The sequence below is a fragment of the Rhinoraja longicauda genome, chromosome 11, assembly GCF_053455715.1.
Source record: "Rhinoraja longicauda isolate Sanriku21f chromosome 11, sRhiLon1.1, whole genome shotgun sequence".
In the NCBI taxonomy this organism is placed as follows: domain Eukaryota; kingdom Metazoa; phylum Chordata; class Chondrichthyes; order Rajiformes; family Arhynchobatidae; genus Rhinoraja; species Rhinoraja longicauda.
In genome coordinates this window covers 59,153,182-59,168,588 of record NC_135963.1, presented here as the reverse complement: position 1 = coordinate 59,168,588, position 15,407 = coordinate 59,153,182, and the positions used below count along the sequence as shown (strand labels likewise).

General features: G+C 43.4%; 1 protein-coding gene across 5 annotated transcripts in view; it reads left to right on the top strand.

Annotated features, from left to right (window-relative positions):
• Window positions 1-15,407, top strand: part of camsap2a (calmodulin regulated spectrin-associated protein family, member 2a) — a 127,988-nt gene that overhangs the window by 67,627 nt on the left and 44,954 nt on the right. For 3 of the 5 annotated variants that reach the window (XM_078407823.1, XM_078407819.1, XM_078407818.1), the window contains 3 exons: window positions 2,309-2,341; window positions 11,032-11,173; window positions 13,155-13,294. In XM_078407823.1, coding sequence (XP_078263949.1) covers window positions 2,309-2,341; window positions 11,032-11,173; window positions 13,155-13,294 — 315 coding nt within the window. The remainder of the gene's footprint in view (window positions 1-2,308; window positions 2,342-11,031; window positions 11,174-13,154; window positions 13,295-15,407) is intronic. The other 2 variants (XM_078407820.1, XM_078407824.1) reach the window with 2 other exon arrangements.

Sequence of the window (15,407 nt, the reverse complement as noted above, 5' to 3'; positions counted from 1 at the left end):
CAACAGAGGCAAAATGTGCTGGTGAGGATTGGCGCTCACTATGGAGAACGTTTCATTGTGCAGCAACTGCAGTGTTGCACAGATTCCAATTGAATTGAATACTTTATTGTCACATGTGACAAGGCACAGTGAAATTCTTTGCTTGAATAACCAAGGTATGCAATAGTCACCACATAAAGGGTGCTTCCAAAGTCACAAAGTTTCCCACGGCAGGTCCACCCTTGATCTCCCCTTCGCTGGGTCTTCCTTTGTTAAGTGGCATCAGTGCCGAAAATCTCGATCAGTTTAGGAAGAATTGCAATAATTTAACTGAAATAGATGGGCACGGTGGCGCAGCGGTAGAGTTGCTGCCGTACAGCGCTTGCAGCGCCGGAGACCCGGGTTCGATCTGACCCGGGTTCACTAAGGGTGCCGTCTGTACGGCGTTTGTACGCTCTCCCCGTGACCTGCGTGGGTTTTCTCCGAGATCTTCGGTTTCCTCCCACACCCCAAAGATGTACAGGTTTGTAGGTTAATTGGATTGGTAAATGTAAAAATTGTCCCTAGTGTGTGTGTGTGTGTGTAGGATAGTGTTAATGTGCGGGGATCGCTGGTCGGCGCGGACCTGGTGGACTGAAGGGCCTGTTTCCGCGCTGTATCTCTAAACTAAACTAACGTAAACTAGATAAGCCAACATAAATAATCACTTTTAGAAGCTAAAGATAGATACAAAATGCTGGAGTAACTCAGTGGGAGAGACCTGCCCCGCTGAGTTACTCCAGCATTTTGTGTTTATCTTCCAACACTGTGCAGTTTGTTGCAGTGGTTGGTTTGTTGCCATTTGTTTAATGTCAAAGTGAATATTTGTCATATGTGAATTTGTCTTTCACTTCAGCAATAAACAAATAAAAACCTGCTGGGGTAACTGAGCGCATCTGTGGGATCACTGGTCTATTATCACAGATGCTGCTCGATCCGCTGAGTTCCTACAGCAGTTTGTTTTTCTCCAAATTCAAGCATTTGCCAAGAATTAAATGTGCACTGCATGTGGCTAATTTAGTTGAGGTACAATCAGTCATTATTTTCCCCTCAAATCAGCTGCAGATTCATGGTGCTGAAGAATGTACAGGAAAAATCTGCATGTGTGCATTTCACATGCATGTCTCCTGTGTCCCTTACTCATCTCTCATGTCCCTGCAGAGATTTATTGCAAAAGGAAGCCAATTAATCCCATGTTATTCTTTGAATTTGATAATTTGGTGTCTGGCAGATAGTATTTTCTGAAGCTAAAGATCTGATATAAATCGCCACGGTGTGCTCGATTGTTCTGTGCAGACATTCATTCTGCACGGGGGCAGGTGAATCCGAGCTCCAACTTCAGCAATTAACATCACAATTATCTTTCAATCCCATTTGGCCATTGAGAAGCAGAGTAGCCAAATGGCATCAAGTTTAAAAAGTCCAAGTAGTAATCTGCAATTATCAAACGAATGAAGCGAAAAGTGATTCATGGAAAAGATGGGGTTTCTGTGCTGTATAACGCTGACAGTCTCTCCGATCCTCCGCACTGTTCCAATGCAAGCTCATCCTCCATCCGAGCATGTTGTGACCTTCCATGCCAAGTATCAAGTTCGACAACTTTTGTTAATGCACTCTCTCTGTGTAAGAACTAGCCTTTTACAATGCAAGTCATCCAGTTATAATACTGACCTGGCTTTCTCTCTCCATTTACACAGCCTGATCTGGTGGGCATTTCACAATATTTTGAACACCTTTGTCTAGTTTTGCTCTCTAAGTGCAAATCCCTCAACCACCACCTACCCACATGTTCAACCTGTCCAAATCCCTCAACCACCACCTACCCACATGTTCAACCTGTCCAAATTTGCTCCAATCCCATCACAGATGTGCCCTGTCTTTGTCTTTCACAACTTATAATTCATTTGTTTTTCTCATTTTCCCAGTTCTGATAAGCCTTCAACTCCTCCCCCCCTCAGATGCTGCCTGACCTGTTGAGTGCTTCCAACATCTTCTGTTTCATTACCATTCCTTTAAACTGTGTGACCATTTCTTCCTGCATAGTTTGCATGTGTAAGAGACAGAGAACACCCATCTTGCATTTAAGATTCTGAAAGAGGCAAATGCACCCAGAATAGCAAAGGCTAATATTTCACAAACCCTTTCAGTTCATTTATCTTTTCATCATCAATGCGAGGGAGGTAATGGATTTTGAAGTAGCACATATGAACCTTGACGAAATTGTGACTTTCTTTTTTTTCCTCTCATTGCTTCCATCTTTTCTCTCTCCCTGATGCTGCTTCCTCTGAAGTCTCCTACCAAATGGTATTGGAAACTGGTTCCTGTAAGTTAATTCAACGAGTAGTGATCACTGTATTTGTGAATATATCATTTTCTCTGTTGCCCGTTCTGATTAGCACACGTTGTTTTTCACCCGCTGTGATCCATCGTCATTTTCTGCTATTAATCTTCATTTCCGCTGTCCATTTTATTTGAAGATGAATCGCACCATTCTTGCCGCTTCCATTCACTCCTCTCCCTTGTATCAGATGTTTACTTTTTAAGGAGTTTCCTTGGTTTAAGATTTTTTTTAAATGTGTCAATTTGGAAGTTTGTATTGAGTATGTATGTGTGTGATGAATTAGCTGATGAATTAGTCCATTCTGACTATGAACACAGCACAGGTAAAAATCTGTTTTTTATTCGTCACTCAGACAAGGATGTTAATTAATAGCACAGGTTGTATACATTGCATGTATTGGAGTCCACAATTCAACACATTTGCTTCAAGCAAAAATCTCAGGATGAAACCATTTACAGCAATTTATTCAAAAAATATAGGGCATCCTGTGGGTTCAGTATTAAAGAATGGACAGCAAGTTTTGGAAATTATTACAAATGTGAATGAAAAAAATGTTTACTGTACATAATATTTCACATTGTCAAGTCACCATTAAGACATCCCAAGCACTTCAATGCCTATTAGGTATGTAGTAATTGTGGGCACTATTGCATAGAAACATAGAAAATAGGTGCAGGAGGAGACCATTCGGCCCTTTGAGCCAGCACCGCCATTCATTGTGATCATGGCTGATCGTCCCCAATCAATAACCCGTGCCTGCCTTCTCCCCATATCCCTCGATTCCACTAGCCCCTAGAGCTCTATCTCTAACTCTCTCTTAAACCCATCCAGTGATTTGGCTTCCACTGCCCTTTGTGGCAGAGAATTCCACAAATTCACAATTCTCTGGGTGAAAAAGTTTCTTCTCACCTCAGTTTTAAATGGCCTCCCCTTTATTCTAAGGCTGTGGCCTCTGGTTCTGGACTCGCCCAACATTGGGAACATTTTTCCTGTATCTATCTTGTCCAGTCCTTTTATAATTTTATATGTTTCTATAAGATCCCCTCTTATCCTTCTAAACTCCAGTGAATACAAGCCCAGTCTTTCCAACCTTGCAAGTTAAATAATGTTGGTTTAACATTTAATTCAAAAGACAACTTCTCCAATATTAAAGCATTTGCTCAGTTTGGTCACAAAGTTTAGACGGCATCTCTAATCGCTGGACCCAAAGATCATAACCTGCTGGAAGAGCGAGTCCAACAGCATCTTCGACCTCACTGCGGACATGTTGTGAGATGAGCTTACTGTCTGGGGTTTTAGTGACCAAGCCAGGTTACCTGGTTCACTAATTGGATTTCTGCAATGACGGTACAAGGCAGAGAGGGAAGTGTAAACTACAATTCAAATCAGACACAGAAAGAAAAATGAAGAAAAGGGTAAAATGTCTGAAGAAGGGTCTCGACCCAAAACGTCACCCATTCCTTCTCTCCAGAGATGCTGCCTGACCCGCTGAGTTACTCCAGCATTTTGTGTCTACCTAGGGTAAAATGGGATTAGGGGAGAATTTAAAAAAAATGAACATTTGCGAAAAACATGACAATTTTATATTATCCCGTTAAAACCAAAAGCAATGAGGATATTTCTACTTAAACCTTTTTAAAATAGTTCTCAAGAAGTAGAGTGATAATGTTTTTGAAATAATGGTGACTTGTGTTGAACCACTCGTGTGCTGTACATAATAATGGGTTTGGTTCTTGTAGCTAAGTCAATCTTGCTGTAGATCCTGCAGTGTTATTACATCTTAGCAGCACAGACAGAGGCCATTGGGCCCATCAAGTTCAGGCCAGTTCTCTCTGGAGCAGTTGGTACAATCCATTGCCATGTATCCCCGACAATATTATTTCCCTCAAATGCAGATGTAAAGGGATTTTGCTCTCCTCCTGCCAATGTTACGGCAGCAAAATGTAGCACAAAGTGTAGAAAAGCAGCAGTAGGCAAGTCTCAATGTCTGCAACAATGAAATTACAGCACAAACTGTAATACTGCATTGGATTAATTTAATAATCAAATGTTGAAGTAGCAAATGAAGGGAAATGATTCGCCAAGACGTTATTTTAGGTTGAAAGTGCTACAAATAAATCTTCTTGATTCAAGGATACCCCTAAAACTTGGATACTACTAGCAAAGATGACCTACCTTATTAGACATTTGTGAATTCCTGCTAAATTACTCATTAACATTTTGTTCTCCGTGATAATACCAGCTAATTTATACAGAATAATCTTTTTCTTTCCAAAATAAATCAATAGAACCATACGCAATTTCCACAAGTCAACTAACCAAGCCTTTGTTAGTCTCTACAAAACTTTCCATTATATTCCAGCCTTCTTATTATAAAGGGGCTTTTTCATTTGCCATTTTGAATGGGTTTTTAACTTGATTATTACATATAGAATCATAGAGTGATACAGTGTGGAAACAGGGCCTTCAGCCCAGCTCACCCACACATTAGATACATGTCCCTGCTACCTGCCCGCATTTGGCCTATATCCCTCCAAACCTGTCCTATCCATGTACCATTTGTGTGATTTTTGAACAAGGACTCCAAAATCTTCAGATATCTGTTCTCATTTGCTTTCCTCATTTAAGTAATAACCTGAATTGCATTTTTCATTCAAAAATACAGTTTAGTGCCCTCCATAATGTTTGGACATAGACCCATCATTTATTTTTTGCCTCTGTACTCCACAAGCTGAGATTTGTAATAGAAAAAAATCACATGTGGTTAAAGTGCACATTGTCAGATTTTAATAAAGGCCATTTTTATACATTTTGGTTTCACCATGTAGAAATTACAGCTGTGTTTAAACATAGTCCCCCCCATTTCAGGGCACCATAATGTTTGGGACACAGCAATGTATTGTAAATGAAAGTAGTCATGTTTAGTATTTTGTTGCATATCCTTTGCATGCAATGACTGCTTGAAGTCTGTGATTCATGGACATCACCAGTTGCTGGGTGTCTTCTCTAGTGATGCTCTGCCAGGCCTGTATTGCAGCCATCTTTAGCTTATCCTTGTTTAGAGGGCTAGTCCCCTTGAGTTTTCTCTTCAGCATATAAAAGGCATGCTCAATTGGGTTCAGATAGGGTGATTGACTTGGCCACTCAAGAATTGACCATCTTTTAGCTTTGAAAAACTCATTTGTTGCTTTAGCAGTACGTTTGCGATTATAGAGTGAACCGTTGTCATTTTGAGACATTTGTTTGAACTTGAGCAGATTGGATGTGTCTATTCACTTCAGAATTCATTATGCTACTACCATCAGCAGTTATATCACCAATGAAGATAAGTGAGCCAGTACCTTCAGCAGCCATACATGCCCAGGCCATAACACCCCCACCACCGTGTTTCACAGATGAGGTGGTGTGCTTTGGATCTTGGGCAGTTCCTTCTCTCCTCCATACTTTGCTCTTGCCATCACTCCGATATAAGTTAATCTTCGTCTCATCTGTCCACAAGACCTTTTTCCAGAACTGTGGTTGCTCTTTTAAGTACTTCTTGGCAAACTGTTTTTGCGGCTAACCAGTGGTTTGCATCTTGCAGTGTAGCCTCTGTATTTCTGTTCATGAAGTCTTCTTTGGACAGTGGTCATTGACAAATCCACACCTGACTCCTGGAGAGTGTTTCTGATCTGTTGGACAGGTGTTTGGGAATTTTTCTTTATTATAGAAAGAATTCTTTTGTCATCAGCTGTAGAGGTCTTCCTTGGCGATTAGTAAGCTCATCAGCTTTCTTCTTAATGATGTTCCAAACAGTTGATTTTGGTAAGCTTAAGGTTTGGCTGATGTCTCTAACAGTTTTATTCTTGTTTCTCAGTCTCATAATGGCTTCTTTGACTTTCATTGGCGCAACTTTGGTCCTCATGTTGATAAAGGTGATGGAAAGACTGGAGGAAAGACTAGGTGCTAAGAGTATTAAGGAGGCAATTAAACACACCAGGGCAATTACAAACGCCTGTGAAGCCATGTGTCCCAAACATTATGGGGCCCTGAAATGGGGGAGACCATGTATAAACACAGCTGTAATTTCTACATGGTGAAACCAAAATGAATAAAAATGGCCTTTAATAAAATCTGACAATGTGCACTTTAACCACGTGTGATTTTTTTCTATTACAAATCTCAAATTGTGGAGTACAGAGGCAAATAAATAAATGATGGTTCTTTGTCCCAAACATTATGGAGGGCACTGTAGACAATCTTTGAAAGTGGCCAGACACTCGATTCATCAGAATGTCTCTGTTATGCATTGTTACCTCTTAGACAATACTACATATCTATTTTGGCAATAGACTTGATTACATTGGTTACTTTGGTTACAGTAGACTGCCCTACAGGCCCAGCTTAGACCATTGTGGAACATTGCAACACACTTTCTATCGATTTTATTTCTGAATAACTTACCACTAACAGTGTGGTACTCGTTCCCTCACATAGGTCACTGAAATAGACATTGAAGGCCTTGGCATCTTGTTTGTTTTTTAATCTGCAGCTCAAAGTTATTCAGTCCAGTTGTAACATCTCAATGGGATTACATAATTTAAGACAAAAGAGGAATTCTAACCAAGCTATTTCTAAAAAACATCCATTGTTATCATGGACCTACCCTCAGCCAGCTATGCATGGAATCAGGCTTGTCTCACCCCTTGCCATATCTGTATCTCTCAGTTTGTTATTAACTGGAAAGGGGTTTCATTAGATACATTGATTACCATCACTGCTTTGTAGCATGCCAGGAATACATCTTTTCATGTGAACCATAATGATTTGGTTCATGCATCACAAATTACATAAATGTATTTGTATCTCATTAAAGATAAGGATGGTCAAAGAGCATGAGGTCGTAGGTCGTAAGTGATAGGAACAGAATTGGCCATTCGGCCCATCAAGGCTACACCGCCATTCAATCAATGGCTGATCTATCTCTCTTCCTAAGCCCATTCTCCTGCCTTCTCCCCATTACCCCTGACACCCGTACTAATCAACAATCTATCCATCATTGCCGTAAAAATACCCACTGACTTGGCCTCCTCAGCCTTCTGTGGCAAAGAATTCCACAGATTCACCAGCCACTGACTAAAGAAATTCCTCCCCATCTCCTTCCTAAAAGAACGGCCATTAAATGTGAGGATCTGACCTCAATGCCTAGACTCTCCCACTAATGGAATCATCCTCTCCACATCCACTCTCTCCAAACCTTTCACCATTCTGTAGGTTTCAATGAGGTCCCCCATCATTCTCCTAAACTCCAGCGAGTGCAGGCCCAGTGCCGACAAACGCTCATCATATGTTAACCCACTCATTCCTGGGATCATTCTTGTAAACCTCCTCTGGACCCTCTCCAGAGCCAGCACATCCTTCCTCATATATGGTGCCCAAAATTGCTCACCATACTCCAAATGTGGCCTGACCCCTGTAGTGCCTTAGCATTACATCCCTGCTTTTGTATACAAGCCCTCAAAATAAAGGCGAGCATTTCTGTTGCTTTGTTTATTACCGATTCAACTTGAAGATGAACTTTTTGGGAATCCTGCATCAGCACTCCCAAGTCCCTCTGCACCTCTGATTTCTGGATTCTCGCCCCATTTAGAAAATAATCTACACCTTTATTCCTACTACCAAAATGCACTTTGCTACACTATATTCCATCTGCCACGTCTCTGCCCACTCTCCTAACCTGTCCAAATCCTTCTGCAGAGATCCTGCTTTCTCTGCACTACCTGCCCCTCCACCTATTTTCGTATCATCTGCAAACTTGGCCAAAAAGCCATCAATCCCCTCATTCAAATCATTAATAAACTGTACAATGTAAAGAGTAGTGGCCCCAGCACTGACCACTGCGGAACTCCGCTAGACACTGGCAGCCAACCAAAAAAAAACCCCTTCATTTACCACTCTTTGTCTTCTGCCATCCAGCCAACCTGATATCCATGCTTGTACCTGCCCTTTGATACCATGAGCTCTCATCTTCCTTAGCAGTCTCACCTTATCAAGGAAGAGAGGAGAAGGGGGGAGGGGGGGAAGAGAGGAGATGGGGGGGAGAGGTGGAGGGGGGGAGAGGTGGAGGAGGGGGGGAGAGGAGGAGGAGGGGGGGAGGAGGAGGAGAGGGGGGGAGGGTGCTGCACGAATGAGGGAAGAGTTTGGGCCCAGCGGGTCCGCTTGGTCTAATTAGTCTGACCTTTAACTGCTCGGCGGTGGATCCGGGGCTGAGCGGGGAAGGAGACGCCCGTGGCTGAGAGCGACGGCAGCAGTGGTGATGCTGAGCGGGAGCTGAAGGCTCATCGGCGACGGCAGCGACGGAAACGCCCCGGGTTTAGAGCGGCAGCAGGAGCAGTGGCGGCCATGATGGAGACGCCCCGGGTTTAGAGCGGCAGCGGGAGTAACGGTGGCCATGATGGAGATGCCCCGGGTTTAGAGCGGCAGCGGGAGCAACCGCGGCGGCGGTGTGAAGGCTCAGCGGAGCTGGAGAACGGAGCGGCGGCCATGATGGAGACGCCTGGGGTTTAAAGCGGGAAGGAGAAGCAGCGGCGGCGGCGCGATGGATCAGCGGGGCTCTGGGGCCTAGCAGTGAAGGAGATGGCCGGGGTTTGCAGCGGCAGCAGCGGTGATGGCGGGGACTCCGGGGCGGAGCGGTGGCCATGATGGAGACTCCCGGGGTTTGGAGCGGCGGCGGTGACGCTCCCCCACTTGGGCCGCGGATCCAAACGGGCTTCTGGTGGGAAGTGGGAGCTGAACGAAAATGACGACCCTCCCCCCAACTGCGCACGCGCAGTCACCCGGCGCCCACCTTACGTAAGTGTAGGCGCTGGTCTGGCGGCCATCTTACCTGAGGACCGGCCCCAACTGCGCATGCGCTGGTTTAAAAAAACTTAAAAATGTGAATAACTTTAAAAATATAACACCAATGTCAATAAAACGACCATTTTTACCATTAAAGCGACGACGGTGAATAAGGTGGGCCTAAAAATGTCGCGCCGCAATGGACACTGGTCCTAGACTCTCCCACTAGCGGAAACATCCACTTCACATCCACTCGATCCAAGCCTTTCACTATGCGGTAAGTTTCAATTAGACGGCTGGAGCCATCTGGCAGCTTGTCACAGCCCACACTGCCATCTTGTGTTGTATCTGATCCATGTTTGCAGTGTTGCTGGTACAGAGCTAGGTGGCAGTGTTACAGATATAAGGAACACAGAGTGCTGGAGTAACTCAGCGGGTCAGGCAGCATCTCTGGAGAACATGGATGGCTGAACAGATGCATGGAGGCCTCGGGGATATTTAGACAAGTTAAAGGAATGGGCAGATGGAACTTCATGTGGGCTGATGTGAGACCATCCCCTTGTGCAAAAACAAAAGAAAGGTGTAATATATTTTTAAATGAGAAACTGAAATGTTGGCATTTGAAGGGACCGGGGTGAAGTTGTATGTGAACTACGGGAAGGTCATTTGCAAGTACAGCAAATAATTCGAGAGGCAAACAGTACGCTGGCCTCTATCCAAGTGAATTTAAAAACAAGAGTTACCAATCTGGATGTAAGCCAGTGTACTTTTGAGAATGTTGCCTTCAGTACAAACGGGTTAAATCAACAACGTCAACAATGCGACTGTACTGATAAGAAATTTAAATTACATTGGCCACTATGTTTGCTGTGACTGCAGAGCGCCGGTGAAATTGCCTCTGGAATTTTGCGTCTGGTCTCCCTATTCTGGAAATAATGAAATAATCCACCCAGTTGTTTCCAGAGGAATATTTTATTGTCACATGTGACTGGGCACAGTGAGATTCTTTGCTTCATACGCAATGTATACAAATAGCAGCCAGCTACAGCACTGACAAAGTTACAAAGCACGCCAGCTCTTCCTTTTGTTCCCTTTACACCCTCCCCCCTCCCACAGCAGTTCCCCCTCACGCCGGGTCCTCCATTGTTCTTCCCCTCCCCCCTCACGGTGGTTTCCCACGCTTGCGTCGACGGTCGACCCGCGAGGCCCATCGTCACAAGGCCTCTCCTCTGTCAAAGCCCCACTTCATGTCTCCGTGGTGCCGACCCGCGTCCCAGCTGCAGGTCCCGTCGGCTGCTTCGCCCAACCCGGGATTCTACCCGCAAGGCCTCGACTGGGCCCCGACCCGGGCGTCTACCTGCGAGGCCCCGACTGGGCCCCGACCCGGGCTTCTACCCACGAGACCTCGACTGGGCCCCGACCCGGGCGTCTACCTGCGAGGCCTCGACTGGTAGGTGAACTCAAGGCAGGGATACGCTCTGGGATATTACAGGTCTTGCATAAACACGGTCGAGGGAGAGGCAGGACTGGCAGCTCAAGGTCCCAGCATATAAATAATACAGGCTTGATAGAGGGGTAGAATTTGTTGTGTATTCTTAGACTGTGGCCCCTGGTTCTGGACTCCCCCAACACTGGAAACATATTTGCTGCACCTAGCTTGTCCAGTCCTTTTATAATTTTATATGTAAAATCTTCCACATTTTGTTAACGCCAGAAAAGATTCCACAATTGGTGCTAAATGCTGGAGAAAATATAGTTGCATTCTTGTGCAAAATGACAAGGACTATATAAGTTGTATGAGCACTATGCTTTAAAATCTTGTTTATTTGTCTGAATCGTCTATTTGGTGACAGGCTCGCTACAGGAAGGATCAAACACTGCCCAAGCAAGTGCCCTGTATCCCACCAGTGGAAAACCTGCTGAAGGATACCACGGATGGTTGCTCATTAGCTGCTCTGATTCATTTTTACTGTCCTGATATTATCCGAATGGAAGGTGAGCCTTTCTTTGTGAGTGGGGATCAATATTAATGAATTTACCCTGTCTTCCTGGAGTGGATTAGGAGTTAATTTGGGATTAATATGGTGGGAGTTTGCTGAACATTGGTCTTCTCAAGTGTTTTATTTTAACTGGGATGCGTGTCGTCATCATTAACAAAACCGTGTACCACAAGAGTTTTGATTTGCCAGTTCCGTCAACAGCCCAGCTCCTGCTCCAAGAGGCACAACATTAGCCACCCTCTTGTCTTCCTGCACCTCATCTGAAGATGGGGCAAATATCTCTGCCAGGGCACCTGCAATTTTATTTTTTTGTTAGCTTCCCACAATATCCTCGGATACCTTTTGCTGTGGCTTGATGTGTAGGTGATCACGTTGAACCTTAAGGGAGCTTATTCACTCCCTGTTTACCTTTTTGCTCTTGATAAACTTACAGAGTCTCTTAGGATTGTTCATTAACTTGTCTGTCAGAGCTATCTCATATCCTCTTTTTGTCCTCCTGATTTACCTCTTAAATCCACTTGTACATTTGTTGTATTCCTCAAGGGATTTACGTGATCCTAGCTGCCTATACCTGACACCTGCATCTTTTTTCCTGACCAGATCCTCCACATCCTGGGTTCCCTACCTCTTCCAACTTTGCCCTTTACTTGACATGTTTACACTGAACTCTCAGTGTCTCTTTTATAAGCCTCCCACTTGCTAAACATACTTTTACCCCTCCCAATCAAACTTCGCAAGTTCCTCTCCATTGCCATTAAAATATGTCTTGCCCTAATTTGGGACTTGTGGTCCAATCCTATCTTGGTATAGACCTATTTAAAATCTAGTGGAATCATGGTTGCTGGTCCCAAAGTGCTCCCCCATTGACATCTCCTCTCTAGTGGAGTCATCCGAATATTGCCTCTGAAAACTTTCCAGGATACACAACAAATTCTACCCCTCTATCATGCCTGTATTATTTATATGCTGAGACCTTGAGCTGCCAGTCCTTCCTCTCCCTCGACCGTGTTTATGCAAGACCTGTAATATCCCAGAGCCTATCCCTGCCTTGTTCATCTGCCGTACCTCCCATTAAAATAAATACTGTTTAGTATTTCTTGCAATAAAATAAATACTGTTTAGTATTTCTTGCAATAAAATAAATACTGTTTAGTCCTCAGATCTTCCTCGCCTCCTGTCCTCACTTGCCAGTCCCGTGTAATGAACTTGCTCGGTTTTGCTCTAAATAAACTTGTGGAATCCCTTTGGATTTTCCTTTATCTTGTACTTTGAGTACAGCTCTCCTGCCAGACGAATTTAAATGTTCCCAAGATGCTCTAGCAAATCTCCCCACCAAGATACTGGTGCCCCTCCAGTTATCTATCGATTCGTCAACAAAATGAAAGCAAATGAACCTTAAAATTACGTTGGCAAGTCTTGAGATTTCACCTCACAATGTTTTCATTTACAATGTAATTTTGTTTTATAAAATTTAAATAGTAATGTGGAAAGTTAGCATGAACGTGGAATCTGATGGAGCTGCAGAGCTTTATCTTGGTCTAAAAGTTGTAAAAATCAAAGTCAGTCTTTAAGGATCACTCTTATTTTAGTTTAGAGATACAGCACGGAAACAGGCCCTTCGACCTACCGAGTCCGCGCCGACCAGCGATCCCCGCACATTAACACTATCCTACACACACTAGGGACAGTTTACAATTTTACCAAGCCGATTAACCTACAAACCTGTACGTCTTTGGAGTGTGGGAGGAAACCGGAGATCCCAGAGAAAACGCATGCAGTCACAGAGAGAACGTACAAACTCATTACAGACAGCACAGTGGTCAGGATGGAGCCTGGATCTCTGGCGCTGTAAGGCAGCAACTCTACCGCTGTGCCACCGTGCCGCCCATATTTAATTTGTTCCTGAAGGGATTCTTGCCAAGGACTAGTAGAAAGAATCGGTGACACTTAATTAATGTGTAACTTTCTTTTTCCAGATATATGCTTGAAGGAGACTATGTCGTTGGCTGATGGCTTGTACAATCTACAATTGATTCAGGAATTTTGTGAAGGTTACCTGAATCAATGCTGCCACTTCCTTCTGGAAGACATGCTCTATGCATCTTCATCAGTCAAGGTAAAGCTGAAGATAGACACAAAAAGCTGGAGCAACTCAGCGGGACAGGTAGCATCTCTGGAGAGAAGGAATGGGTGACGTTTCAGGTCGAGACCCTTCTTATTGCTTGGAGAGACCGCTGAGTTACTCCAGCACTTCATGTCTATCCTGCTTGGTACTCATTTGCTTCATATTTGGACTCTGATTTTTCTGTTGCTCCAACAATTGAATTGACGGCTGGTTGAGCAGTAATATAGAAGCCTATCTTTGATCAAACAAAGTTAGTAAATGAAGATAAACCCAAAACGCTGGAGTAACTCAGCGGGACAGGCAGCATCTCTGGAGAGAATCCATGGATGTTGTTTCAGGTCGAGACCCTTCTTCAGTTAAAAGTTCAGTTAAAAGTTTAAAAAATGGTTTCACTCACAGTGATAGACCTGTAGAATTCTCTGCCTTAAAAGACAATGGAAGTGAATCTGCCGAATATATTTTAAAATAAAGTAGACAACTTTCTGGACACAAGGCATGAAGCATTCATTGAGAGAGAGGGAGCATTTGATATTGACATAGAGGACCAGCCAAGATTGTGCTGAATGGCAGAGCAGTGGAAGGGCACAATGACCTACTCCCATTTACTGTGCTTCCTGCCCAACCCTGTCTCCATGCTCATTGCAGCCCAGTTTATGCCATCATTACCTTGTGCATTATCAGGTTGTACAGCCAAAGGCAGCATTGAGCAAAAGCATTCTTACCTGGCATGTTGATAATTTTCTTTTTTTTCCTTTTTACACTATGGAGCTGACACATTTTACACCTGGAACTGGCCAAAGATAAAAAGCACACTGACTCTTCCAGACTAGCTAGTCCACATGTGAACTGGGATTCATCCGCGCAAGAAATTCCAAACTGATTGTCCCTTCTTTCTGGTTGTTCATCTTTTCTTTAGAAATGCAACAACTCGTGATCGAGTCGTACAAGAATGCCCTTTGGTTCACCACGCCTATAACAACAATTTTACATATCTACAATAATCCCACTTACCTTCAGAACCAGATTCTATTCCTTGCCTGATTTAAATGCATGTCGAATCGCCTTAAATATAGTGACTGTATCCATGACTAAAATCTAAAGTAGAGACTCTTGTCATACTTGAATGTGTAAGGGACCCTTCATTTTGCTTTGCATTTATCCATGAGGATATCTTAAATTGACAGCACTGACTGAATTTATGGTATGTCTGTTTTCAGCCCGTCATAAAAATATTATTTTTCTCTCTGTGCTTTTTGTAATTGAGACAATTCTTTCAGAAATCTGCCCAAATGAATGTTAAAAATCTGTGGAAACAAATTATCCTGCAGACAGCTATTCATTCAAAGGTGACAGCACCAAACGGAACATGTTAATGCTCTTCTTCCATGCTCCATGTTTATTGAATGAGTATTTCCAAGGAGTGTTAAATTGAGCAGAGAACATTTCAATCAGCATTTGCTTTCTAATTCAAATTTCAAATAATAATTTCAAACGAGATTGCCCAATGTTAATTTGTTTTGTTTGAATTATGCTTCAAAATGATTTGTAGGTGAGTGTGAACAGGTCATTTGTGTTAAGTAAGGACATTGGGCAGGAAATAAGGACAAGCTGCAGTCATATGAAAACTACTGAACTTTGCACTATCTATTACATAGACAATAGGTGCAGGAGGAGGCCATTCGGCCCTTCGAGCCAGCACCGCCATTCATTGTGATCATGGCTGATCTATTGTGACCAAAGCTGGTGTCTTCAATTGCTGGATTTACACCCCATAAACCATGCTGATTCCAAGGCACCTGTCTTTTGCTCTATTTAAAAACTGTCATTCCCCTTCCCCTCCTTTTAAATGTTACTAGTTGTGCACATTTATTGACTTTCTGCATTGAAGACGGTTTACAGTGAAGAACTAGGAGCACGATTAAGAAATTAATCTTGCACAGGAAATATTACTTATTCTGTGTCATGGATTCTTGCCTCGTTGTTAGTGATGCAAAAAGCTGACCTAATTTATAGTTATTGTTACCATGGTTGTGTTTCTGAGAGCAAATGGGTGATGTGTTGAAAACGTGTCTCCACCATCTGCTGAAAACAGATTGCAGTTCAA